This window comes from Coregonus clupeaformis, chromosome 25, assembly GCF_020615455.1.
Source record: "Coregonus clupeaformis isolate EN_2021a chromosome 25, ASM2061545v1, whole genome shotgun sequence".
NCBI lineage: Eukaryota > Metazoa > Chordata > Actinopteri > Salmoniformes > Salmonidae > Coregonus > Coregonus clupeaformis.
This window is the reverse complement of record NC_059216.1, coordinates 35,709,418-35,735,951: the sequence shown is the minus strand read 5'-3', so window position 1 is coordinate 35,735,951 and position 26,534 is coordinate 35,709,418. Positions and strand designations below refer to the sequence as shown.

The window sequence follows — 26,534 nt, the reverse complement described above, 5'->3', positions numbered from 1 at the left end:
CAACGTTGTTGTGACGCTACCTCACTTCCGTCCTGTGTTATGAAAACATGGCGCACCGCAGCAGCGGAGGAGCAGGCTGTTCAAGAAGACTGTAAAGTCTATACTTGACTGATTTTGATAAACCAGACCAGTCTATTATTTCGTCTGCAGGGACCAGGAACAGATTCGACGCTTTGTGAGCAATAAAAAGTAAATGTTCAATGTTTGTTAGAGCCAGACAGTAGACATATTTGCTATCAAAGCCAGACAACAATCACAATGCACCTAGAAGCGGCACTGTGGTGTAGCCTACTCGTTACATTGTTGGAAGCTCGTCATGTAGCAAAATGTTGCAGTATGGGATTTGTACATTGCAGAGCCATTGTTGACACTTAGAAGTTAGATAATCATTCAGTGACCAGTTGTCATAATGTGAAGACAGGAGTTTACACCAAGGATTTAGAACGACAGGATAACGAAATTGCCTGACCACGACGTTTTATGGTAATCTGGTATAGACCTCAATGGTATAAGTAGAACCGACAGGTGTTAAAAAAAAAATCCATGCGTGTCCATAACGTGGGTTTTTGCTTTGATTACCTAACCTCTCATAACTTTTATTGCATGGTTCTGCATAACTCAGTTCCCTCCAAAAATTGTGCAAACTTTCATGTGGCCATGCTTTACTTATCATAAGTGTTACAGCAGTGAGCGACTTTCCTGACATCCTATGCTCTCCTAGGCTGTCATCATGAGCAACAGAAGGAAGCGTGCCCCACCGGTGAGGGTAGATGAGGAGGCCAAGAAGAAGCTGAACTGGAACATGCACGAGGACCGCAGGAATGAGACTCTACTCCAAGAAGAGGAAGACCAGATTCCAACCAGCTCTTTTCTGTCCACCGGCCACCACATCCCAACTGCTTCCCTTCTCTTCACCAGCGACCAGATTTCAACCAGTACCCTTCTTTCAACCACCCAGCAGATCCCAACTGGTTCTCTTCTCTCAAGCGTCCAGGAGGACTGTGAGGCAAGCTGCTCCAGCTCAGGAGCTCTGTTGTCAGACCTAGGACTAGGAGAGGACCCCCAGCTCCCTGCTTCATCCTCCACAGACACTTCATCCTCCACCTTCCTCTCCCTCACTGTGCTGCCTCTTTCTGACCTGGCTCACGTCTGGAAGTCTCTGATCGGGGAGTTCAGCCTCCGTCCTCCCCCTCTGTGGGTTAATCCCCCAGGCTGTGACCAGAGGGCCTTCACCCTCCGTAGGACAGGAGATCAGTTGTGCCTCAGTTTGACCAGCATCAGCGACGAGAGTAGTACTAGTACAGGAGGACTGGAGCTGAGGCCTCTGGATAAGACCTGCCCAGTGGAGTGTTTCCTGGCTGGAGGGATACTATTGGAGGAGCTGGACTGGCTGCAGAAGAGAAGAGTTGTGCAGCTGTGTCATCAGCCAGGAGAGGAGGATATTAAGGTGTGCAGTTTCACTTCACTGTGATCATTTAGAGAGTAGTGTCAATGTTGTATTATTCTTTTTGTTCTTCACAAGTGCTTCAATTAAATGTGTAGTTTATTCAGCATGGTGGCTGATGTAGTCACCCATCAATTGTGTTTGGCTGTTAGGGTTATGAATATGGAATGAATTATTATATTGCCTTTTATTTTGCTGTTTATATTTTTCTGAAGAAGTGCAGTCTAAAGTGGTGTTTTTTTCTCCTGTGTTTGTTGGCTTTTTTTTGGCAGGTGGGGATATATGTACTGGAATCGGGATTGGGAAAGCCTGAATTCCTCAGTGAGGGAAACGGACGGCTCAGAAAAGCAAATCAACTGATGCAGAAGTTAATGGAGTTTTACTATGACTTTATCATCCCTGGTAAGTAACTTGTATCTCTCTTCTTCCTCCTCCTCCTCCTCCTCTCCTCCTGGGTCGTTCCACCAATTCAGTGCCTTTCGAGAAGTGTAACTTGGTCAGATATCTTTTTTATTTCACCTAATTTGAACATTCTGTTCTAAATAGCACGTTCAACTTTAAAAAAAAACAAGTGTTCCCATCTCAAAAAAATACTATAGTAAATGTCTATTAAGTGCCAAATAAAGTAACAGGGTTGACCGTAACGGGGTTGATAATTTCATCTAAATCCGCCAGAAATCCCCTTGTGACAGGGGGAATGGAAGCTTGTTGTGTGCAACAGGGAGTGGCAATTGAATGCAAGTTTCACAATACCAAATAAAAAACATTTCTAGCCTGTCTATCTATGGGTAACAGGGTTGATTTGTTATGCTCGACCAGCTCAGTTTTCCACCACCAAACACCAAAAAAAAAGAGTAGAACCAGCTCACCTGCTTTTAAACTATGATTTGACTATTAAAATATTTAACAAGGAATTGTTTCACCATATTAAATTGAGAGTTCAGTTCACGTGACAGGGCTGACCTTTAAATGAGGGATAGATGTAAATGAATGACTAATCACATGAAATAAATAATCTTCAGAAATGACTTTGTCAAAGCAACAAAATAACTAGGGCTTTACAATGATGGTGAAAACTTGGATGCATTTTGGGGTTAAGTGGGTTAAAATCTTCCTTGAAGTCATAGAGGGTGCATGGAGGGATCGTATAAAAATGCTGGATTTTGGCGGCAGGTAGCCTAGCGGTTAAGAGCGTTGGGCCAGTAACCAAAAGGTCGAATCCCAGAGGCGACTAGGTGAAAAATCTGTCTGTGCCCTTGAGCAAGGCACTTAACCCTAATTGCTCCTGGAAGTCGCTCTGGATAAGAGCGTCTGCTAAATGACTAAAATGTTGTTTTTTTTTTATTGCACTTTGGCAAGTCTTTATTCACAATAAAAATCTGATTTATTGAATTCTCCATGTGGTCTATATTAAAGGGCACTTCATTTAATATAACAGGCTTTTAAAATTCAATATTGTTGCACAATTTCTACTTAATATATCAAATGGATGCAAAACGTACTGATTTGGTGGAACAACCCTCCTTACTTCTCCTCCTCCTCCATTGACCCTGTGTACCATTTCTCTGTTCCCATGTTAGAAGTGGTGGAGACCGAGGAGGAGGAGTGTGACACTGACTTGGAGAGGCAGAATGTGGAGGAGCTGTATGATTACGTCAGACACCTCCACCAGAGAGAGAACCAGGACGTGAACATAGATGTACAGCACAAGGCTCTTATCCCGGTCCTCAGACCCTACCAGAGTCAGGCTGTTAACTGGATGCTGAGGAGAGAGAAGTACAGGAGCAGTAGCTCTTCTCAAGGTATACATTCTCCAAGCTGGCAAAATTGGTTGAAATGAATACATTTTGCCTGCCAGGTTGTATGTTATGGAACTAATTCCAAATGGGAAAGTGTGTTTTATTTTGATTATACTGGACAACAATAATAATATGTAATTTCGCCTTCCCAGAACAATCTCTAAATTTCCTATGGAGGGAGCTTGTCACATTGTGTGGGAAGAAGCTATTCTACAACCCATATACAGGCTGGTAAGACCTTATCTACAAATATCTTCATTATCAGACACTGGCAGATAACATAAATCATAAACATAAAGAAATAGAATAAATCAGCATCTGAACTGTAGTTATTACATTGTTATTACATGGATATCACATTCTATTACATTATTATAATAATAATAATAATAATAATAATAATATGCCATTTAGCAGACGCTTTTATCCAAAGCGACTTACAGTCATGCGTGCATAAATTTTTTGTGTATGGGTGGTCCCGGAGATCGAACCCACTACCTTGGCGTTACAAGCGCTGTGCTCTACCAGCTGAGCTACAGAGGACCACATTATTACAGTTTATCTTGGCAATGTCATGACCCTATCTCCCTGCTGCAGCCTGGTAGTAGTTATTACAGTGTTATTACTGTTTTTACGTACCAATAACAGACCGTTTCTTGTCTATTGCTCTAATTACCCCATCTCCCTCCTCCCTGCAGCCTGATTCTGGAGTTCCCCCTGGCTGGGTTGGAGTGGCCTGGGGGGATCCTGGCTGATGAAATGGGGCTGGGGAAGACTGTGGAGGTCCTGGCTCTTATACTGAACAATAGCAGACAGGGCCTGAAGCAGGAGGCCCTCACCCTGCCTCTGGTGAGAACCATGGGACTCAGGGGCATCAAATGGCACTTTGACTTTCTCTCCTGTCTTTATCAGAGATGGGATGATTCTTTTTCTGTATTCTGTGGCAAAGATACTCCCATTGGTTGATGAACTCATAGGGTTGTCTCTCTTGTGATTTTCAGGGAAAGTCAGTGAATTATTTTGTCCCACCTCCACCACCAGAAGAAGAGGAAAATATAATTCACTGCAAGTCAGAGGCTCAACCGAAAGTGAAAATATCCTACCCAAGTAAGTCACTGTTGTTGGCTACATCCTTTCAAATGAGCGTTTTGATGTTTTTTACAACTTGTTGTGTGTTATCTCTGTGCAGCTGTGCGTGTGATGCTGCTCACAGCAATAAAAGAGATGAGGGTTGGTAAAGGAGCGTCGGTCAACGCCATCTTTGCGTACATTCGCACCACATACCGGTACGACCTCTTGAAGAACCGTAACCACATCAAGAGGGCCCTGGGCAAGCTGCTGGATGAGGAACTAGTAGAGAGGGTCAAAGGTCGCGGTCTGGCCGGATCCTTTAAACTGGGGAAGAAATACAAGGAAACCAAGAAGAAGACCACCACGGCCAAGTCTGTACGTATTGGAGTCCTTGCAGAAATACATATAGTCTTCTCAGTTACGCTATCTTCCATAAGATATAGAGAGTTCGATAAAGTTATAATTGTGAAATACCCTCACTTTGTAAGCATCACAATTGTTTTTCTGTTCTTCTAATGGCATGCATTGCATTCAGATTACTGCTGTTAAACCCAGCTTTTCATTGATGGTCTTTGATTGTATTTGGTTTGGTTTTGCAGCAGAGTCCCTCCAGAGACAGTGGGCCCAGGAGAACTTCCCTAAGGCGAGCAGGGAAGAAGAGGAAGACCTCTTATAAAGACCCTGATACCCCAGACCTCTCTCCTTCAGAGGATATTAGCCAGAGCTGCCTGTCTCCTGACCGTCCTGCTACTGTAGAGGACAGTAAAGAGGAACAGCAGGAGGGACGTCTTGAGAAAGGAAAACGCAGCGACACACTCAGCGCCTCACCGGATCTGTCAGCTGTTGCGAAGGCAGACCGCCCTGAGGAGGATGACAAAGAGACACTCCACAACTCCCAGGACAGGAGGGAGTCCGAGGAACAGGAGACGGTGAGAGGGGATAAAGGGGAAGATGTCCTTGAAGAGAGTAAGCAGCAACCAGGTCCACCTGCCACTCCTGAGATGCCGCCCGCCACCCGGGTGTCGTTCACCCCCTTCAACACCACTGACTACCGCTTTGAGTGTATCTGTGGCGAGCTGGGTCTCATCGACTACAAGGCCCGGGTGCAGTGTCTCAACTGCCAGCTGTGGCAGCATGCAGAGTGTGTGAACTACAAGGAGGAAAGCCTAGACACCACACCGTTCTACTGTCCTCACTGCCTGGTGGCCATGACACCTGTCCCTACAGGAGCAACTCTCATCATATCCCCCTCCTCCATCTGTCATCAGTGGGTTGAGGAGATCAACAAACACATCAGCTCCTCATCACTACGAGTACTGGTAAGGACCTTTATAAATCTGTGCTAAACAGTTATATTACAGTTGAACTTTTATAAATAGTTTGGAATCTTAATTGTTAGTTTATACTCGTTTATAAATCTGTAATAAACTGTTATATACCTAGATGTAAAGTGCTGCCAACACTGTTTGTAGTAGCTGACATTGACATGAGTTGGTCCACCCATCCATTCATCCTTCCATCCTCCCTCTATCCCTCCCACCATCCCCAGGTGTACCAGGGGGTGAAGAAGCATGGTTTCATCCAGCCTCACATGCTGGCTGAGCAGGACGTGGTCATCACCACCTATGACGTGCTGCGCTCGGAGCTCAACTACGTAGACATCCCCCACAGCAACAGTAAGGACGGCCGGCGCTTTCGCAACCAGAAGCGCTACATGGCTGTTCCCAGTCCCCTAGTGGCCGTGGAGTGGTGGCGCATCTGTCTGGACGAGGCCCAGATGGTGGAATGCACCACTGCCAAGGTGAGATGCCTGGAAAGAGAAGAATAATTATGGGCGGGGTTAGCCTGGAGGTTAGAGAGAGGGGTCAGAAACTGGAGTGCTCTTGTAATTCAGATGCCATAAATGTAATAGCAACAAGCAAGATTGTAGCAACCCCCGAACTACCTCTGAACTCTCCTATTGCTGTTTACCGGACCTTATGATAACTCAGCTATACAGCTGATGCCTGCTGGACTGTTCCTTTATACGGTACCGCATCCTGTTTATGTTTAGCCTCAGCCCAAACTTTGTCGCCATTACCAGCTGTTGTCTTAGCTCTCTCGAATAACACCTGTGATTGCTTTATGCCTATCTCCCATGTCAATATGCCTTGTTTTATTGCTTCGGTTATTTGTTATTGTACTATTTCACTGTAGATCCCCCAGCCCAGCTCAACCTGCCTTAGATAGCTCCTTTGTCCCACCCCCCATACACGCATAGACCGACTCAATCGGTGCCTCCAGTGATGCTATCTCTTTCATCGTTACCCAACGCTTAGGTTTACCTCCACTGTACTCATATCCTTCCATATCCTTGTCTGTACATAATGCCCTGAATCTATTCTACAACGCATGGAAATCCGCCCCTTTTTTTCTCTGTACCCAACGCACTAGAAGACCAGTACTTAAAGCCTTTAGCCGTGTCCTTATTCTAGTCCTCCTCTGTTCCTCTGGTGATGTAGAGGTTAACCCAGGCCCTGTAGCCCCCAGTATCACTCCTACTCCCCAGGCGTTATCATTTGTTGACTTATGTAACCGTAAAAGCCTTGGCTTCTTGCGCGTTAACATCCGAAGCCTCCTCCCTAAGTTTGAGTTATTCACTGCGTTAGCACACTTCGCCAACCCTGATGTTCTAGCAGTGTCTGAATCCTGGCTTAGGAAGGCCACTAAAAATTCAGAAATGTCCATCCCCAACTACAACATTTTCCGTCTCGATAGAACTGCCAAAGGGGGTGGAGTTGCAATCTACTGTAGAGATAGCCTGCAGAGCTCTATCGTACTATCCAGGTCTGTGCCCAAACAGTTTGATCTTCTACTTCTAAAAATCCACCTTTCCAGAAATAAGTCTCTCACTGTTGCCACTTGCTACAGACCCCCCTCAGCCCCGAGCTGTGCCCTGGACACCATATGTGAACTGATCGCCCCCCATCTATCCTCAGAGTTCGTACTGCTTGGTGACCTGAACTGGGATATGCTTAACACCCGGGCCAACCTACAATCTAAACTAGATGCCCTCAATCTCACACAAATTATCAACGAACCTACCAGGTACAACCCTAAATCTGTAAACATGGGCACCCTCATAGATATCATCCTGACAAATTTACCCTCTAAATACACCTCTGCTGTCTTCAACCAGGATCTCAGCGATCACTGCCTTATTGCCTGCGTCCGTAATGGGTCCGCGGTCAAACGACCACCCCTCATCACTGTCAAACGCTCCCTAAAACACTTTAGCGAGCAGGCCTTTCTAATTGACCTGGCCCGGGTATCCTGGATGGATATTGACCTCATTCCATCAGTAGAGGATGCCTGGTTGTTCTTTAAAAGTGCTTTCCTCTCAATCTTAAATAAGCATGCCCCATTCACTTTTTAGGGAAGTCAGAACCCATCCATCCTCCCCTCAATACGGTGCAGTCGTCCTGTCCCCTTTGCAGAAAAGCATCCCCAAAGAATGATGTTTCCACCTCCATGCTTCACGGTTGGGATGGTGTTCTTGGGGTTGTACTCATCCTTCTTCTTCCTCCAAACACGGCGAGTGGAGTTTAGACCAAAAAGCTATATTTTTGTCTCATCAGACCTCATGACCTTCTCCCATTCCTCCTCTGGATCATCCAGATGGTCATTGGCAAACTTCAGACGGGCCTGGACATGCGCTGGCTTGAGCAGGGGGACCTTGCGTGCGCTGCAGGATTTAAATCCATGACGGCGTAGTGTGTTACTAATGGTTTTCTTTGAGACTGTGGTCCCAGCTCTCTTCAGGTCATTGACCAGGTCCTGCCGTGTAGTTCTGGGCTGATCCCTCACCTTCCTCATGATCATTGATGCCCCACGAGGTGAGATCTTGCATGGAGCCCCCAGACCGAGGGTGATTGACCGTCATCTTGAACTTCTTCCATTTTCAAATAATTGCGCCAACAGTTGTTGCCTTCTCACCAAGCTGCTTGCCTATTGTCCTGTAGCCCATCCCAGCCTTGTGCAGGTCTACAATTGTATCCCTGATGTCCTTACACAGCTCTCTGGTCTTGGCCATTGTGGAGAGGTTGGAGTCTGTTTGATTGAGTGTGTGGACAGGTGTCTTTTATACAGGTAATGAGTTCAAACAGGTGCAGTTAATACAGGTAATGAGTGGAGAACAGGAGGGCTTCTTAAAGAAAAACTAACAGGTCTGTGAGAGCTGGAATTCTTACTGGTTGGTAGGTGATCAAATACTTATGTCATGCAATAAAATGAAAATTAATTACTTAAAAATCATACAATGTGATTTTCTGGATTTTTGTTGAAGTGTACCTATGATAAAAATTACAGACCTCTACATGCTTTGTAAGTAGGAAAACCTGCAAAATCGGCAGTGTATCAAATACTTGTTCTCCCCACTGTATATCCATCCTGCCCTGCCTTTCGAAAGTATTTGAAAGCCAAGTTAACAAACAGATCACCGACCATTTCGAATCCCACCGTACCTTCTCCGCTATGCAATCCGGTGTCCGAGCTGGTCATGGGTGCACCTCAGCCACGCTCAAGGTCCTAAATTATATTATAACCGCGATCGATAAAGGACAGTACTGCGCAGCCGTCTTCATCGACCTGGCCAAGGCTTTCGACTCTGTCAACCACCGCATTCTTATTGGCAGACTAAATAGCCCTGGTTTCTCTAATGACTGCCTCGCCTGGTTCACCAACTACTTCTCAGATAGAGTTCAATGTGTCAAATTGGAGGGCCTGTTGTCTGTCTATATGGGGGTGCCACAGGGTTCAATTCTTGGGCCGACTCTATTCTCTGTGTATATCAATAATGTCGCTCTTGCTGCTGGTGACGCTCGGATCCACCTCTATGCAGACAACACCATTTTGTATACATCTGGCCCTTCATTGGACACTGTGTTAACAAACCTCCAGACGAGCTTCAACGCCATACAACACTCCTTCCGTAGCCTCCAACTGCTCTTAAACACTAGTAAAACTAAATGCATGCTCTTCAACCGAACGCTGCTTGCACCCGCCCACCCGACTAGAATCACTACTCTCGGCGGGTCTGACCTAGAGTATGTGGACAACTACAAATACCTAGGTGTCTGGTTAGACTGTAAACTCTCCTTCCAGACTCACATTAAGCATCTCCAATCAAAAGTTAGATCTAGAATCGGCTTCCTATTTCGCAACAAAGCCTCCTTCACTCATGCTGCCAAACATGCCCTCGTAAAACGGACTATCCTACCGATCCTTGACTTCGGCGATGTAATTTACAAAATAGCCTCCAACACTCTACTCAGCAAATTGGATGTAGTCTATCACTGTGCCATCCGTTTTGTCACCAAAGCCCCATATACTACCCACCATTGTGACCTGTACGCTCTTGCTGGCTGGCCCTCACTACATTTTCGTCGCCAAACCCACTGGCTCCAGGTCATCTATAAATCACTGCTAGGCAAATCCCTGTCTTATCTTAGCTCACTGGTCACCATAGCAACACCCACCCGTAGTCTGCGCTCCAGCAGGTATATCTCACTGGTCATCCCCAAAGCCAACACCTCCTTTGGTCGCCATTCCTTCCAGTTCTCTGCTGCCAATGACTGTAACGAACTGCAAAAATCTCTGAAGCTGGAGACTCTTATCTCCCTCACTAACTTTAAGCGTCAGTTGTCAGAGCAGCTTACCGATCACTGCACCTGTACACAGCCATTCTGTAATTAGCCCACCCAACTACCTCATCCCCATATTGTTATTTATTTTGCTAATTTGCACCCCAGTATCTCTATTTGCACATCATCTTTTGCACATCTATCATTCCAGTGTTAATATGAAATTGTAACTTACTACATTCACACACACTGTATATATATTTTCTGTTGTATTTTTGACTTTATGTTTTGTTTACCCCATATGTAACTCTGTGTTGTTGTTTTTATCGCACTGCTTTGCTTTATCTTGGCCAGGTCACAGTTGTAAATGAGAACTTGTTCTCAACTGGCTTACCTGGTTAAATGAAGGTGAAATTAAAAAAAGATGGTATTCCTACCATCTCCCTCATCATCACCCTTGTGCTTTTTGCATCTGTGCTATTGTTTCCATCGTTACAGACTGTTCAGTGTTGTTTTTCTTCATCAGGCTGCAGAAATGGCTCTGCGTCTCTCGTCAGTCAACCGTTGGTGTGTCAGTGGAACTCCTGTGCAGAGAGGCCTGGAAGGTAAATTCTAATTTATAATTCATTGATACCTACAGTAGTTTTCAATAGTTATCATACCATGCTTCTCCGGTCTTCACTTGACTGATCTGTCTCTGTTCTGTCCAGATCCGTCTTGCCTTGTCCTGTTCCGAACCCTAACCTGACAGAACTCTCTGTTCCTAACAGATCTGTATGGTCTGGTTCTGTTCTTGGGGGTCGACCCCTACTGGGTCAAGTACTGGTGGGACCAGCTGCTCTACCGACCCTATCGCCGCGGAAACACAGAGCCACTCTACAACCTGATTGGTCAGCTGCTGTGGCGATCGGCCAAGAAAGATGTCATTGATCAGGTAGTTTGGATAGTAACAAATGTTGTATGATACAAATATCATCGTAACATATCAAGTACCTAGTCTTTATTGTAAAAGACAATGTGTTTTCAGTAACTTACCTGGTTTAATGTGGTAAAGTAAGTGTTGCCCTTTTAGATTCACTAGTATCACTTTTCACTGTTTTCCAGATTCAGATTCCCCCTCAGACAGAAGAGGTCCACTGGCTGCAGTTCTCTCCAGTGGAGGGTCACTTCTACCACCGGCAGCACGAGGTGTGTTCCCAGGACGCCCTGGTTAAGCTGAGGAAGATCCAGGACTGGAGCCTGAAGCTGGGCAGCCTGGACAGACGCACGGTCAACACCATCCTGTACCCCCTGCTCAGACTCCGTCAAGCCTGCTGCCACCCACAGGCTGTCAGGGGAGAGTTCCTGCCCTTCCAGAAGAGGTAAAGGTTTAAAGAAATACAAAATCTTCCAGAAGATGTAGGTATGATGAGCTTGACAGATGAGCCTGACACTGTTGCTGTTCTAGTAGAAAAAGAGAAGAAGTGTAAATGTTTGGGCTCTGGACTTAATAGCGTAGTTTCTTTTTTTTGGACCTTACTTTACTGTGTTACAAGGCCCCATTCACTGTGTAAAGCAGGGTGGGTTGGGGGGGCACTAGAAAGGCTCTTGTCTGGTCATGCTGTCTTTGGCGACTGAATTGTTCTTTCTTATGTATCAGTTGATTCGTAAGGAGCCCAAATTACTAGCTGCTAATTGGATGGCCTCACACATAGAGATAAATGGTATCTATGGCCGCACGTTTGTTTGTTGGTTGATAGATAAAGCCCTACAGTTTGTTTGGGTCGCTGGTGCGGATTTGTTTTGTTTAGTTCTGTTTGTCAGTTGGTGAGGTCTTACCTACTATGTGTTTCAGTGGCGCTGTTTGGTTTGTTGGTTAATAAAGGAAGCCTAAAGTGGGTTTCAGTCTCTGGTGCTGCGGTTTGGTTTTGTTTAGTTTGCGATGACGTTAGTGACTAATGAATCCTATGAACTAATGCCCCTAAAACAGCACCATGACAATGGAGGAGCTGCTCAAGTCCCTGCAGAAGAAATGTCGAGTGGAGTGTGAAGAGGTTCACAGGCAATTGGTGTGCGCCCTCAACGGCCTGGCAGGCATCCACATCATCAGAGGTAGACAACAAAAATCCTCCTCTCCTCTACCTCTCCAGGGGTTCTGTCTTCTCATCTCTTTCCCATGGGAAACTGACCTGGTAGACTGTGACATCATTGATCTGTGATTGTCCCTATAGTAATGAGCATCCTTTATCCTAGTGCTATGTGTAGTAGTATATAGCATGACGCATGAAACTGCTGGAAACACATAGAGCAGTGGAGCTTTAATGGCGGGTGTTGTTGTTGTCGTCATTGCCACCTGTAGACGAGTTTGGTGAGGCAGTGGAAATGTACAGAGAAGTCCTGAGGTCTTCAGAGGAACACAAAGGACGACTGAAGACTGATTCATTGCAGGTATATGCTACAATCACTCAGCCAACATCTAAAGGGCCGTTTTAGATTATCAAAGCCTATTCAACAGCAGATTTGCAACCTTTCGGCTCATATTAACTCTCTTTTGTATGCGTCATCTGGTTTATGCTGATTAGCATGGAAGGAAACCCCTCTGAAGTCCTGAATGTTTCTATTTCATCTTTCTGTTTCTGTGTCTTTATAAACAGAGGCTTCATGCCACACACAATCTAATGGAGCTGCTCAATGCAAAGCACCCTGGGATACCGCCCACTCTGAGAGACGACCGGCTGAAAGAAGAGGTGAAACACCTGCTGATGATGGTGTCATGTGTTTGGTTCCTCCCTGACCCCGATCTCTGCTTTGTGTTGTTTCTGTGATGTGGCCAAAGAAATCTAAATTAAAATTTATTTCACTTTCCTAGGATTTGGCCTACCTGTGTACTATCATGTCTTTCCATTTGTACAGTGTGGGGAAAAAAGTATTTGATCCCCTGCTGATTTTGTACCTTTGCCCACTGACAAAGAAATGATCAGTCTATAATTTTAATGGTAGGTTTATTTGAACAGTGAGAGACAGAATAACAACAAAAAAATCAAGAAAAACGCATGTCAAAAATGTTATAAATTGATTTGCATTTTAATGAGGGAAATAAGTATTTGACCCCCTCTCAATCAGAAAAATGTCTGGCTCCCAGGTGTCTTTTATACAGGTAACAAGCTGAGATTAGGAGCACTCCCTTTAAGAGTGTGCTCCTAATCTCAGCTCGTTACCTGTATAAAAGACACCTGTCCACAGAAGCAATCAATCAATCAGATTCCAAACTTTCCACAATGGCCAAGACCAAAGAGCTCTCCAAGGATGTCAGGGACAAGATTGTAGACCTACACAAGGCTGGAATGGTCTACAAGACCATCGCCAAGCAGCTTGGTGAGAAGGTGACAACAGTTGGTGCGATTATTCGCAAATGGAAGAAACACAAAAGAACTGTCAATCTCCCTCGGCCTGGGGCTCCATGCAAGATCTCACCTCGTGGAGTTGCAATGATCATGAGAACGGTGAGGAATCAGCCCAGAACTACACAGGAGGATCTTGTCAATGATCTCAAGGCAGCTGGGACCATAGTCACCAAGAAAACAATTGGTAACACACTACGCCGTGAAGGACTGAAATTCTGCAGCACCCGCAAGGTCCCCCTGCTCAAGAAAACACATATACAGGCCCGTCTGAAGTTTGCCAATGAACATCTGAATGATTCAGAGGAGAACTGGGTGAAAGTGTTGTGGTCAGATGAGACCAAAATGGAGCTCTTTGGCATCAACTCAACTCGCCGTGTTTGGAGGAGGTGGAATGCTGTATATGACCCCAAGAACACCATCCCCACCGTCAAATATGGAGGTGGAAACATTATGCTTTGGGGGTGTTTTTCTGCTAAGGGGACATGACAACTTCACCGCATCAAAGGGACAATGGACGGGGCCATGTACCGTCAAATCTTGGGTGAGAACCTCCTTCCCTCAGCCAGGGCATTGAAAATGGGTCGTGGATGGGTATTCCAGCATGACAATGACCCAAAACACACGGCCAAGGCAACAAAGGAGTGGCTCAAGAAGAAGCACATTAAGGTCCTGGAGTGGCCTAGCCAGTCTCCAGACCTTAATCCCATAGAAAATCTGTGGAGGGAGCTGAAGGTTCGAGTTGCCAAACGTCAGCCTCGAAACCTTAATAACTTGGAGAAGATCTGCAAAGAGATGTGTGACAAAATCCCTCCTGAGATGTGTGTAAACCTGGTGGCCAACTACAAGAAAGGTCTGACCTCTGTGATTGCCAACAAGGGTTTTGCCACCAAGTACTAAGTCATGTTTTGCAGAGGGGTCAAATACTTACTTCCCTCATTAAAATGCAAATATATTTATAACATTTTTGACATGCGTTTTTCTGGATTTTTTTGTTGTTATTCTGTCTCTCACTGTTCAAATAAACCTACCATTAAAATTATAGACTGATCATGTCTTTGTCAGTGGGCAAATGTACAAAATCAGCAGGGGATCAAATACTTAATTCCCTCACTGTATATCTGTCCCTCTGTTATGTGTGTTATCTATACAGGCAGAGCAGCTGAGGCAGCACTACATGACCAAACACAACGCTGAGGTGTCTGAGGCCTACCAGTCTCTACAGCCTGTACTGCAGAACATCAAGGAGCTCAAACGCAAAGTAAGAGACCTACCCGTGCACAGTGCCACTGATTGTTTTGACAAAGCAAGGTAGTGCTTGAAGTGGAGGTTGGGATTTTAACCAGAAGATTCTTAGTGGTTCTGTACTGGGGAGGGGTCGAATCTGCTCTTTCCATTTCCAGCTGTGTCGGTCTCCGGAATCAAATCAAATAGCTAGCTAGTGTACGCAAGATTTGGTTCTGGGTTCCAAGATGAATAGCCCGTTAACCTACACATTACCCAACTGTTGCATTATCCTATATGCACATGTGTCTGTGTCTGTATTTGCCCCCTGTATGACTGTCTCCTCTCATCGCTGTTCTCTATGCCAGGTCAATCTGCGATCACCCTGGTGGCTGGACGTGGTACAGCGGGCCATACAGCACAACGTCGATGATGACCTGGTTTCCCGGATCCAGAACGAACTGACCTGCAGCTACAAACAGCAGGCCAACAAGCTCTCCATGGCTGACAAGTAATAGCTGGTTTTGGATTTGAATTGACTATATTTATTTAAAAAATAATTGATATACAGTGTTAGTTTTGGCAGCTACAGTATTTTAGATGTAGTTTTAGTCTTAAAATACCTTTTAGTCTTAGTCACATTTTAGTCATTTCATCCTTCGTTAGTTTTAGTTATTATCAGTCGACTAAAACTCTGGACAATTTTTATCTAGTTTTAGTCATAGACATAGTCTCATAATAGTCAGTACATTTTATTGTATTAAATAATGAATATTTAGGCTACGTCTTAACTTTCATCATGTGCACATTCAGATAGCCTTGTCCAGCTAGGATGACTATCCCCTCATGACAACATTGATATTGTGGCAGATTGTAACCAATGGAAGAAAGGAAAAACCAGCACTCACTGAAATATTCTTTAAGTTTTAATGTCTTATGTTTTAGCAGCAGAGGTCAAAACAAACAGGCGCGTTTCGGTGGCAGCCTTCGTCAGCGTTTGGAGAACAATAGACATCCACCTAGATTGTAGGACTGCTTCTTTCTTTTTTCACATTCATTATTTACATTCATTATTTACATTCATTATTTTCATACATTTTCTACTGTTTTTCACAAGAGCTGTTAATCACAGGCAGCAACCTAACAGGAGTTCTTCATTAAGGCCTCTAGGTCTCTCTGTTTGTAAAGCATGGATATAATATGCCTCTCTGTAACAGCAATATTTTCTCAATCACCGCCTCTCTTAAGTATCTGTACAACTTCTAAGCCCTGGAACTTGGCACACATCATGTCCGACCGTATTAAAGTGTCTGGCTACAGGGGACTTCTCGTCAACAATTCTGATGTTTCTCTTATGCTCTGTAATATGAACTTTACATTTTCTGTTAGATTTTACAACATAATAATAGCCACTTCAGTAAACAGACCACACATTTCATTTTCCAGGAAATTCTACCCCTGACATACATTTTCTTTCCCGTATGAGGATGAAGAAAGAAATTACCCTTGATCATCGCATTACAGTTCACTCAATTATGACATGGAAAATTGCCTGAGGGGAGGGTAGAAAATACTGAAGGGGTACATATTCATCTGCTCATACCAGTCTGTCCCTTAGGTTTCTAGCACGTTTAAAAGCGAATCGAGGGATATTTTGAAAAGCCCGGTCTACAGAGGGGTCCGTAGACAGAACATGCCAATGCTTTTTAATGGAATATTTAACAGCCTGAGAGATAGAGGAGTTCGTAGACACACACAGCAGGAAATTGTTTCTATCTGTCTTCTTGCGAGACACACTGGTCTGAAGTCCATTGTCTTTGTGAACCAGTACATCCAAAAATGAAAGAGTTTCCTCACTGGATTCGAGAGTGAATTTCATAGTAGGCAAAGTGGAATTAATGTACAGTCTGAACTCTTCCAATTGCTCATGCCACACTCCAAATGAAAAATAAACATCATCAATATAACTGAACCAATATTTCAAAAGGGGGAAAAACGAATTACCATTATAAACAAAATCTTCATCAAACTTCCCTATGAATACATTTGCATAATTCGGTGCGAATGGGGACCCCATCGTAGTGCCCTGTGACTGGATGTAGAAATAATTCTCAAACTTAAAGTCATTTTTGGTTAACACCACTTGAGCCAGTTCACATAAAAAGTCAGTGAGGGGCACCTGTTCTTCGTCTCTCTTGTACAAAAAATAACTAAAAGCATCAAACCCATGGGGGGGATATTAGTATATAAACTGGTCACATCCATTGATAAGATATGCTTTATTAGTCCATACAAGATGGAAAACTGTCTTCTGCTTTTTATCTAACCGCCCCAATATACACACATTTGGTTGGATAGGCTGGAGAAGAGGGCAGCCGCAGTGCAATTAGCAGATTAGGGGGTTAAGTTCCTCTCTCAAGGGGACATTGGCGGTAGGTGGCACCTGAGACATTGATGCCAGCAACCCTCTGGTTGCCGCCTCACTCCGGACAGATTTTTGCCCTCTTCAGTAGTGGGATTCAAACAGGCAACCGTCCGGATGCTGGCCCGCTCCTCTAACCTCGAAGCTACCACCGCCCATTGTCTGTCAGCAATACCAAGGCATTGTGCATATAACGTCTGAGTCAGCGATGCCTTGTATAGAGTTCAGTTTGTTAAGGAAGTCAGTTGTATCCCTTAAATATGAAGGTAACAGCAGGCTTGATGCAGGCTTCAGTGCCAGCAACAATGTGACATCTGGGAACAGGTTCTTGGCAACTCTTGTGAATTTTTTGAATTGTTTAAAACGGAGGTCGGAGAACGTGTTCCTGTAACATAAAGTTATACTCATTTTTTGTTAAAGTGTGATTGCTGATAGCATTGTCCAAAATAACTTTGATTTCACCCATAAACTTGGCGGTAGGATCACAACTCAAGGGGGAACTCAAGTCTCTGTTGCTCAATTGATTCAGTATTTTTCTTCTATATGACTCCTTGTTTTGACGAACAATTGCGCCCCCTTTATCTGCAGGTTTGATAACCACACTGTCATCTTTGGATAGGGAGCGTAAAGCTTGCCTCTCACCAAATGACAGGTTCAAATGAAAATTCTGAAACTCATCAGGAACAAAAAGATGAAGACATCCTGGTCAACTAGACGGCAAAAAGTATCTACAGGAGCATTCAGAGCAGGGGGGATGAAAGTGCTCTTCGGTTTAAACCGAATCGTTGTCTTAGGACTAGTGACGAGAAGTCCCCTGTAGCCAGACACTTTAATGCAGTCGGACATGATGTGTGCCAACTGAGGTTCCAGGGCTTAGAAGTTCTACAGCCACTTAAGAGAGGAAGTAATAGAGACACATTGCTGTTACAGAGAGAGGCATATTATAGCCATGCCTTACGAACAGAGAGCCCTAGAGTCCTTAATGAAGAACTCCTGTTAGGCTGCTTCCTGTGAGCAAAGGGTGCGCTTTTTATTTGATTTATTTTGGGATTTTGAAGCTCTTGTGAAAAACAGTAGAAAATGTATAAAAATAATGAATGTGAAAAAAGGAAGCAGTACTACAATATGACATCATCTATGCATATGTGTGTTTCTGTTGTTCTCCAAACTCTGACGAAGGCTCCCGCTGAAACGCGTCCGTTTGTTTTGACCTCTGCTGCTAAAGAATAAGACATTCAAATGTAAAGAATATTTCAGTGAGTGCAGGTTTTTTCCTTTCTTTCCGGTATATGCCTTTTGATCCCAGCACCCAAAGCTGAGCACACCATTTTCTCTTTTTAATATTGTAACCAATGCCAGACATAATTAACCATATAGGCTATAAAGCAGGGGTCGGCAACAGAGTGATTTTTTTTGTGGGCCACCCAAAGTTTTTTGTAAAGAAAGGAATTCATCCCAAAAAATATTTAGGAAATCTGTTCCCAAGTATTCCCACAAATATAAAAAGAGAGATGATTGTGTCTCAATGTAATCAAGGTATGAAATGATTGTATTTTGAAAATAACAATCTCTTTTTGGGTAGTGGTCAATTTGCAGTGTACAAATTATTATTATTATTATTCAACAAAATAAAACCAATATTTAAAAATGCTAAATCTATTATTTAATTTAGAAACAAAACATTAAATGATTGTCCTCCTGGCTGCAGGTTAAACAATTTACAGCTGATTAACCGTCAAGGGGGTAAATAACAGTGGTTTCCTTGAAAAAGGGAGGATGTGAGCTTTACAACAATGCCAGAAGTATTACTGTACTCCTAATATTCACCAAATAGCTGGGGGGTTTTTTATTGTAAAAAAGCAACCGCAATTCGCATCTGCGGACCGTGGCGCGAGAGGGGCAAGACCGATAAATGAATAAAAGCGGGCATGGGGACAATAGAGCTTCTGATGTGCTCAGAGCAAAAATAGCCTACATGAAGGTAAGAGAGAGAGTAAACATAGTTTCTAGTTGAGGTTAGTTACAAGTCAAGTGTCCTGGCTTCGCATCAGTTAAAAAGATTAACGAGTGACTGAAGTGACCGCCTGGGAGCTGTGTGGGAGAGCCGGGCAGATTAGCTCAATCAGACCGCGCAACTCAAAGATGTCAATTCTGCCATGAGAGGATTGCATGAAATGGTCTTAGTGCATGTTTAGGATTGGAAAAAACAGATGAAAAGGAGCTTCATGTCAAAGTCTATGTCAATTAGTCTCACGTGGAATTCTTATATACTATATATTATTATTTAATTTTAATTGAAAACAAATGTTGGTTGAGGGAATCTCGCTATTGTTATAGTTTGTTGACAAGTATGTTTACGTCATAGTTAATGTTGACAAAATGAACACCGCGACTTACAGTACAGCTTTGGTATATGTAGGTGATCCCTGCAGGAATTGAACCCCCGACCATCAGGGTGAATGTGTGCACTCAACCATTATGACTCCTGTAGGTTCCGAGATGGGCGTGGCCTGCAGTTCCTGCTCAGCACTCAGATGGAGAATCTGACGAAGTCCCAGAAGTCTGTGCAGGACGCGGTGAAGAGGCTGGAAGGCACGCCCTCGGAGGCTGTCATAGAGGAGACTGTTCTCTGTCACCTCAGACCTGTCCGCCTGCCACTCAATAAGTAGGCCTTAGACCCTCTCTCATATGCAAAAAAAAAAGTTTAATTTTTTTGAATAATGCATGGTAATTTGACTCTTGTGACTCTTGTATCTTTCCAGCTGTGTGTTTTGCAAAGCGGATGAGCTCTTCACTGATTATGAGTCCAAGCTCTTTTCACACACGTAAGTAAAATAAACACAGATTTACAATAAATGTACAATAAATCAGCGAATCTGAACCAACCTCGTTGCTCTCCTATATCTCTATCTCTGATATCTCCCCCTGTCAGGGTAAAGGGTCAGACGGCCATCTTTGAGGAGATGATTGAGGATGAGGAGGGGCTGGTTGACGACCGTCTCCCCACCACCAGTAGAGGGTTGTGGGCTGCCAGCGAGACAGAGCGGGCCCTGAAGGCCATTCTCTCCTTCTCCAAGGCCCGGCGCATGGACCACGACCTGGTGGAAGAAGGAAATACCTTCATGGAGCTTTTCGAGAACTGGAAGAAAGAGTACAAGGTATCCTGACTGACTTACTGTATGTCTGTATACAGTGCATTCGGAAAGTATTCAGACCCCTTGACTTTTTCCACATTTTGTTACGTTCCAGCCTTATTCAAAAATAACTATCCTCATCAATCTACACACAATACCCCATAATGACAAAGCGAAAACAGGTTTTTAGAAATTTTTGCAAATGTATTAAAAAGAAAAAACAGAAATACCTTATTTACATAAGTATTGCTATGAGACTCGAAATTGAGCTGAGGTGCATCCTGTTTCCATTGATCATCCTTGAGATGTTTCTACAACTTGATTGGATTCCACCTGTGGTAAATTCAATTGATTAGACATGATTTGGAAAGGCACACACCTGTCTAGATAAAGTCCCACAGTTGACAGTGCATGTCAGAACAAAAACCAAGCCATGAGGTCGAAGGAATAGAGCTCCGAGACAGGATTGGGTCGAGGCACAAATCTGGGGAAGGGTACCAAAAAATTTCAGCAGCATTGAAGGTCCCCAAGAACACAGTGGCCTCCATCATTCTTAAATGGAAGAAGTTTGGAACCACCAAGACTCTTCCTAGAGCTGGCCACCCGGCCAAACGGAGTAATCGGGGGAGAAGGGCCTTGGTCAGGGAGGTGACCAAGAACCCGATGGTCTCTCTGACAGAGCTCCAGAGTTCCTCTGTGGAGATGGTAAAACCTTCCAGAAGGACAACCATCTCTGCAGCACTCCACCTATCAGGCCTTTATGGTAGAGTGGCCAGACAGAAGCCACTCCTCAGTAAAAGGCACATGACAGCCCGCTTGGAGTTTGCCAAAAGGCACCTAAAGGACTCTCAGACCATGAGAAACAAGATTCTCTGGTCTGATGAAATCAAGATTTAACTCTTTGGCCTAAATGACAAGCGTCAAGTCTGGAGGAAACCTGGCACGGTACCTACGGTGAGGCATGATGGTGGCAGCATCATGCTGTGGGGATGTTTTTCAGCGGCAGGGACTGGGAGACTAGTCAGATCGAGGGAAAGCTGAAAAGAGCAAAGTACAGAGAGATCCTTGATGAAAACCTGCTCCAGAGCGCTCAGGACTTCAGACTGGGGTGAAGGTTCACCTTCCAAAAGGACAACAACCCTAAGCACACAGCCAAGACAACACAGGAGTGGCTTCGGGACAAGTCTCTGAATGTCCTTGAGTGGCCCAGCCAGAGCCCGGACTTGAACCCAATCGAACATCTCTGGAGACATCTCATACCCCAGAAGACTCAAGACTGTAATCGCTGCCAAAGGTGCTTCAACAAAGTACTGAGTAAAGGGTCTGATTACTTATGTAAATGTTATATTAAAAAAATATATATTTGATACATTTCCCCCCCAAAAAAACCTGTTTTTGCTTTGTCATTATGGGGTATTGTGTTTAGATTGATGAGGGGGGGAAAACAATTTCGTCCATTTTAGAATAAGGCTGTAATGTAATAAAATGTGGAAAAAGTCACAAAATGTGGAAAAGTCAAGGGGTCTGAATAGTTTCCGAATGCACTGTAGATTAAGTCTAGATAGTACTTATACTATTAAGAACAATTCAAGACTTTACTTCCACAATTAGTTTCCTATACTTCCACAAATGCGATTCAGGTTACCACATGTGAACTAAAATATATATATATACTATGAGTCTTGTATTTCATAAATGCGTAATCCAAATCATATTGCATATCCCCCCTTTGTTTGTCCTCAGGTGTTGCATGAGTACTGGATGGTACTTAGGAACAATGTGTCAGCCATTGATGAGCTGGGGATGGCCACAGAGAGGCTGCGTGTGAGGCTGCCTGATGAACCCAAACCCAAAGTACTAGTACTGCACATCATAGAGCCACACGAGGTGAGATAGCTACACCAGGGGACGAGGTGGGGACTGGGGCTGCAGGTTAAAGGACTGCTGGTTCAAGTTCTATTTGACATCCTTTTACCTTTTTTAGTTTTTTGCTCATATTATGCATGACATACGATGTAATTAAAGATTGAAAGACTGTGATTCAGTGTAATTTCATTAAATATAAAATGTGCGATTTACTCTGTATAAGGACAAAGTTATTACTGCTGTTATCTCAGTGCCTATTTCACTAACTGCTGTTTTCTGGTCATTCTGGGTGTAGGTGGATCAGAACAGAGTGAAGCTGTTAAACGATAGAGCGGTGGCAAAGTCTCAGCTCCAGAAGAAGCTGGGCCAATTCCTTTATCTCTCAAATCTAGAGAAGGTAAGCCTGCCATTCGCCTGTGACCATTTTAGGGTTTCTGGTCAATACCAGAGTTTCTCTTCCTATGCTTTAAAATGTAATAGCAGTGGTTTGTTTTTGTCGATTGGTTTTGTCTTGTCTTCTTTGATTTAGATGTCAAACTAATTTTGCCCCGGGGGCCGCATTCGGTCTTCAAGAGGTCTGGAGGGCCGCACTGAAAATGTGTTATATTTCCTCACCATCAAAATGTGCAAAAGATAGTCCTCTATCCATAGTTTTTAGAATTTTCTGATACTCCCTGACTGTCTAGCTTTAATTTAGGTGATTATTAGCAAGCTGGACACAGTCAAGAAACGGGATAAATGTAGGACCATTATCATTTCTACACAGTTTCCATTTGGTTTTAGTAATTTTAAAGTACTGAGTTCGTTTCCACCACAATTTCTGTTGTTTTGTTTTTATATTTTACTCAAACCACCCGCGGGCCGAATTGTTGCCCCTCACAGGCCGGATCCGGACCACAGGCCTTATGTTTGACACCCCTGATTTAGAAGAAGTGTGCTACATGCTGTAATGACATGCTAAAGGTAAATGTTTGTGTTCTTGTGTTGTTTCAGTCCCAGGACAAGGCGACAGGAGGACTAAACCCAGAACCATGTCCTATCTGTGCCCGTCCTCTAGGTCAGGAGGTGAGACGTTATAATCTGCCCGTTTACAACCCTGGTCTGTTCAATCTGATTCCCCTTTAGACAAGTGTTTCTATCTGTGTCTGTGTCCCCCATTCTACCTCTTCATCTTACCACTCTTTGAAATATAAAATGTTCTGAACTGTGATGCTTGGTAAGTATGCGTAATACATACTGTACCTTATCATGGTTGATTCATGCCGTGTGTGTGTCTCTCTCTGAATCTCTCTGCTCCAGTGGGCGGTGCTGACCTGCGGTCACTGTTTCTGTAACGAGTGCATCGCCATCATCGTAGAGCAGTACAGCGTGGGGTCGGGCACGCGGCGGAGGGCCATCAAGTGTGCCATCTGCAGACAGACCACGTCCCACGCAGAGATCTCCTATGTCTTCACCACCCAGACAGACAACCAGGGGACAGACATCCCTGTCAAGGTACATAGACAGACGCACACCTTTGCCAAGCATGTATATGAACAATAAGTTAACTTCCTGTATCTGTTCTATTAGGGAAGCCACTCTACCAAGGTGGAGGCGGTAGTCAGGACTCTGAAGAAGATCCAGCTAACTGACCCAGGAGCCAAGTGTCTCGTCTTCTCCACGGTAACGCATGTGTATTTTGTGAACAAAGTGTAAACAACAACAGAGTAAACAAACTGCCATCATTGCACTTATTGTGACGGTCATTTATTGTGATACAAATCATGACAATGCTGTTTAAAACATCACATTAGGATGATGTTGATGATGTGTGTGTTCCTTTTCTCCAGTGGCAGTGTGTGTTGGACATCATTGCCAAGGCTCTGTTTGACAACAACATGGAGTTCTCTCAAATCAACGGCATTCACAAATTCCAGGTTTATGTTGCATGTCACTCCAATCATAGATTCCGTACAACTTCTCAATGGCACAATCGCAATGCTTTTCTCCTAAATTAAGTATATATTTTTTACTTGTAGAGCGAGAGCTGCCACTGAGAAGCTTTTTTCCCCTGTCGCAGCATCTCTCATTTCCAAATTCAAATTTGCTCCAATTATTAAGTCCACCCTGCTTGCTTGCTGTTACTGTACGCCTTCTTCTCCGTGTCTTTAACCTGTGAATTGGTCGTTGGTGTTTCAGGAGAATCTGTGTTCGTTTAAATACGAGGAGAAGATCAACATCTTGCTCCTTCCTCTCCACACGGGCTCCAATGGGCTCAACATCATTGAGGCTACGCACGTCCTATTGGTGGAGCCCATCCTCAACCCCGCCCACGAGCTGCAGGCCATTGGCCGGGTGCACCGCATTGGACAGACCAAGTGAGAACACTGGGGTTGCTTTATTACTTGTTATAAGTGTGTATAGGCCATTATGTCTCATTATAAGGTTTATAACATGTTATTTATCTGTTCTCTAGACCCACCTATGTCCATAGATTCCTCATCAAGTCCACTATTGAGGAGAGAATGCAGGCGATGTTGAAGACTGCAGAGAAATGGTGAGGGCCTTTTCTTGTACTGAAAACAGAGGCCAGTGTTCAAAAAATGATTTTAAACATTGTTGTCCTAACACCACAGTCACAGTGTGACTAAGTTAGTTCTGAACATTGTAAATGTTGTCATACCACCACAGCAGCCACAGTGCGACTGCAATGAAGCACTCGGAGGCTGCAGTCCTGATGGTAGCTGATCTGGCTGATCTCTTCACCGAGGACAGCGAGGCTCTGGAGTAAACCATGCCACTACCGCACCAGGCCCTGGAGTGAAGCTGAACCTGTCCACCAAGCCACTACAATACTAATCCTAACCCCATCGGGCTACAGCCACAGACGAGGCTGTCGTACAGATAAACAGGCTCAAAGCTAAGCGCACTGCATCCAGCACACAGTTTTGATAGTAGACCAAGCAAGTCTTTCATTGATAGTAGACGAACAATGATATTACACTTAGACCCAATGGAATCGTTGTTTTGCATATTCCACTTTTTATGTAGCTGTTCCAATGGCGTCACATAGTTATATGGATTAAAAAGAAAACGTAGAAAAAGGAAGCTGTAAGTAAAGTACCAAATATCACTTTGTGTCTTTTAAACTATTTAAAGTGACAGTTTAATGGTCTTGTTAGATCTCTCTCTCTGGTACAGTATATTTAGTTCTCTTGTTGCCACAGATTGGAAAACTGTGAGGTTTTTAATGGGTGTATATATGTCTCCCATCAACACACTCAGATTCCACCTCATTCTGATGAGTAACTGCTTTTATGATTCCATTTGAGTAGATTTCACTGAAATGTTGTGATGTCGTACCTCTCTGTATTCCCCTCTGCTCACAATGCATCTAACAGTAGGTCATATATTATGTTAATAGACATCAAACATGCTCCTTCTCCACATGTTGATATTCTGATGAGGGAAAAACATTCCAGATGATGTAATCACTGTGGTGATTGGTTGAGGTATTCCATCCCTTTTTAAAGAATAAAAGGCTGACATAGGACAGTTGTTTATTAATCTGTTTTGAACCTGCTTCTTTTGTATTGTAAGACATTCATGTCAAACTCAGACAAGGTTGTTAATGTCCATGTTGTAAAAGTTTGCAGGGAGGAAGGAAGCTGTTGTCATTTACAACATGAGTGGATTTTGTACGTTTTGGGGGAATCTCTTCCGTTGAGAGGATCAATTGAAGCTGGTTGTCTGTTGGAATAATGACAGACAATCACAGTCTAACTGTTCAGGTAGTCTTATTTGCAAGACAAAAAAGCACATGATTCCATGTCCGTAAAACTTTGACTGTAAAGTCAACTCGTAAAAATGCCAAATATATCTTTTTAGATTTTCATCAAATGTTCCTCATGTTCTAGCTACATGCTTTGCGGTGCTCCTTGTCTGTCACACACCACACACACACACACACACACACAACATTAGACCATTGGCAGTGTCAGTGAACTGCCCTTGACTCATCGGCAGGCCTTATTTTCCTCTTATCCCAAATGGCACCCTATTCCCTATGGGCCCTGGTCAAAAATGGTGCACTATAGGGAATAGGGTGCCATTTGGGACACAACCATTGACTGGGGTCCCCGCAGCAATAAATATTTCACCATGGTCTTTAAAAACGTATGGACAAAAGACAGCAGATAAAAGAAGCAGTACCACCCCTGTACTATTGTCTCTGTTTACATGTTAATGAGCCTGCTTGTTGATATGTGTAGTATGACGATGTAGTTGCGTAGCAAAATGTTTACTACGAGGGCATCGCCGGCAACGGCCCAGTTGTATGGCTACGTCCCCAATGGCACCCTATTCCCTACATAGTGCACTACTTTTGACAAGAGCCCATAGTAGCGCACTATATAGGGAATAGGGTGCCATTTGGGATGCAAACCAATGTGTGTTACCTCGGACTCCCCTCGGCTCCCCCTATTCATGTCTGGAATCTCATTGTTGGTGGGGACATCATTCAGGCTAGTGTTTTAAGGTCTGGAGAAAGGGAGGGAGGGAGGGAGGGACGCTGGTTCCCGGTCCTAGTTCATTA

General features: G+C 44.0%; 1 protein-coding gene across 2 annotated transcripts; it reads left to right on the top strand.

Annotated features, from left to right (window-relative positions):
• Positions 1-28: 28 nt before the first annotated feature.
• shprh (SNF2 histone linker PHD RING helicase) lies at positions 29-25,507 on the top strand. 2 transcript variants are annotated; one of them, XM_041848236.2, is made up of 30 exons: positions 29-189; positions 722-1,447; positions 1,717-1,846; positions 3,025-3,246; positions 3,396-3,474; positions 3,942-4,092; positions 4,245-4,350; positions 4,433-4,689; positions 4,917-5,633; positions 5,864-6,115; positions 10,462-10,540; positions 10,706-10,869; positions 11,040-11,296; positions 11,905-12,026; positions 12,274-12,362; positions 12,569-12,661; positions 14,469-14,576; positions 14,908-15,050; positions 19,453-19,626; positions 19,724-19,786; positions 19,894-20,119; positions 21,839-21,982; positions 22,257-22,358; positions 22,955-23,026; positions 23,261-23,455; positions 23,531-23,623; positions 23,791-23,877; positions 24,140-24,318; positions 24,417-24,497; positions 24,632-25,507. In XM_041848236.2, the coding sequence occupies exons 2-30, from the start codon at positions 731-733 to the stop codon at positions 24,729-24,731; spliced, it is 5,202 nt and encodes a 1,733-aa protein (XP_041704170.2). In that variant the 5' UTR covers positions 29-189; positions 722-730; the 3' UTR covers positions 24,732-25,507. The 2 variants fall into 2 exon arrangements, with proteins under 2 accessions (XP_041704170.2, XP_041704169.2); XM_041848235.2 differs by having other exon boundaries at positions 4,914-5,633.
• Positions 25,508-26,534: the final 1,027 nt, after the last annotated feature.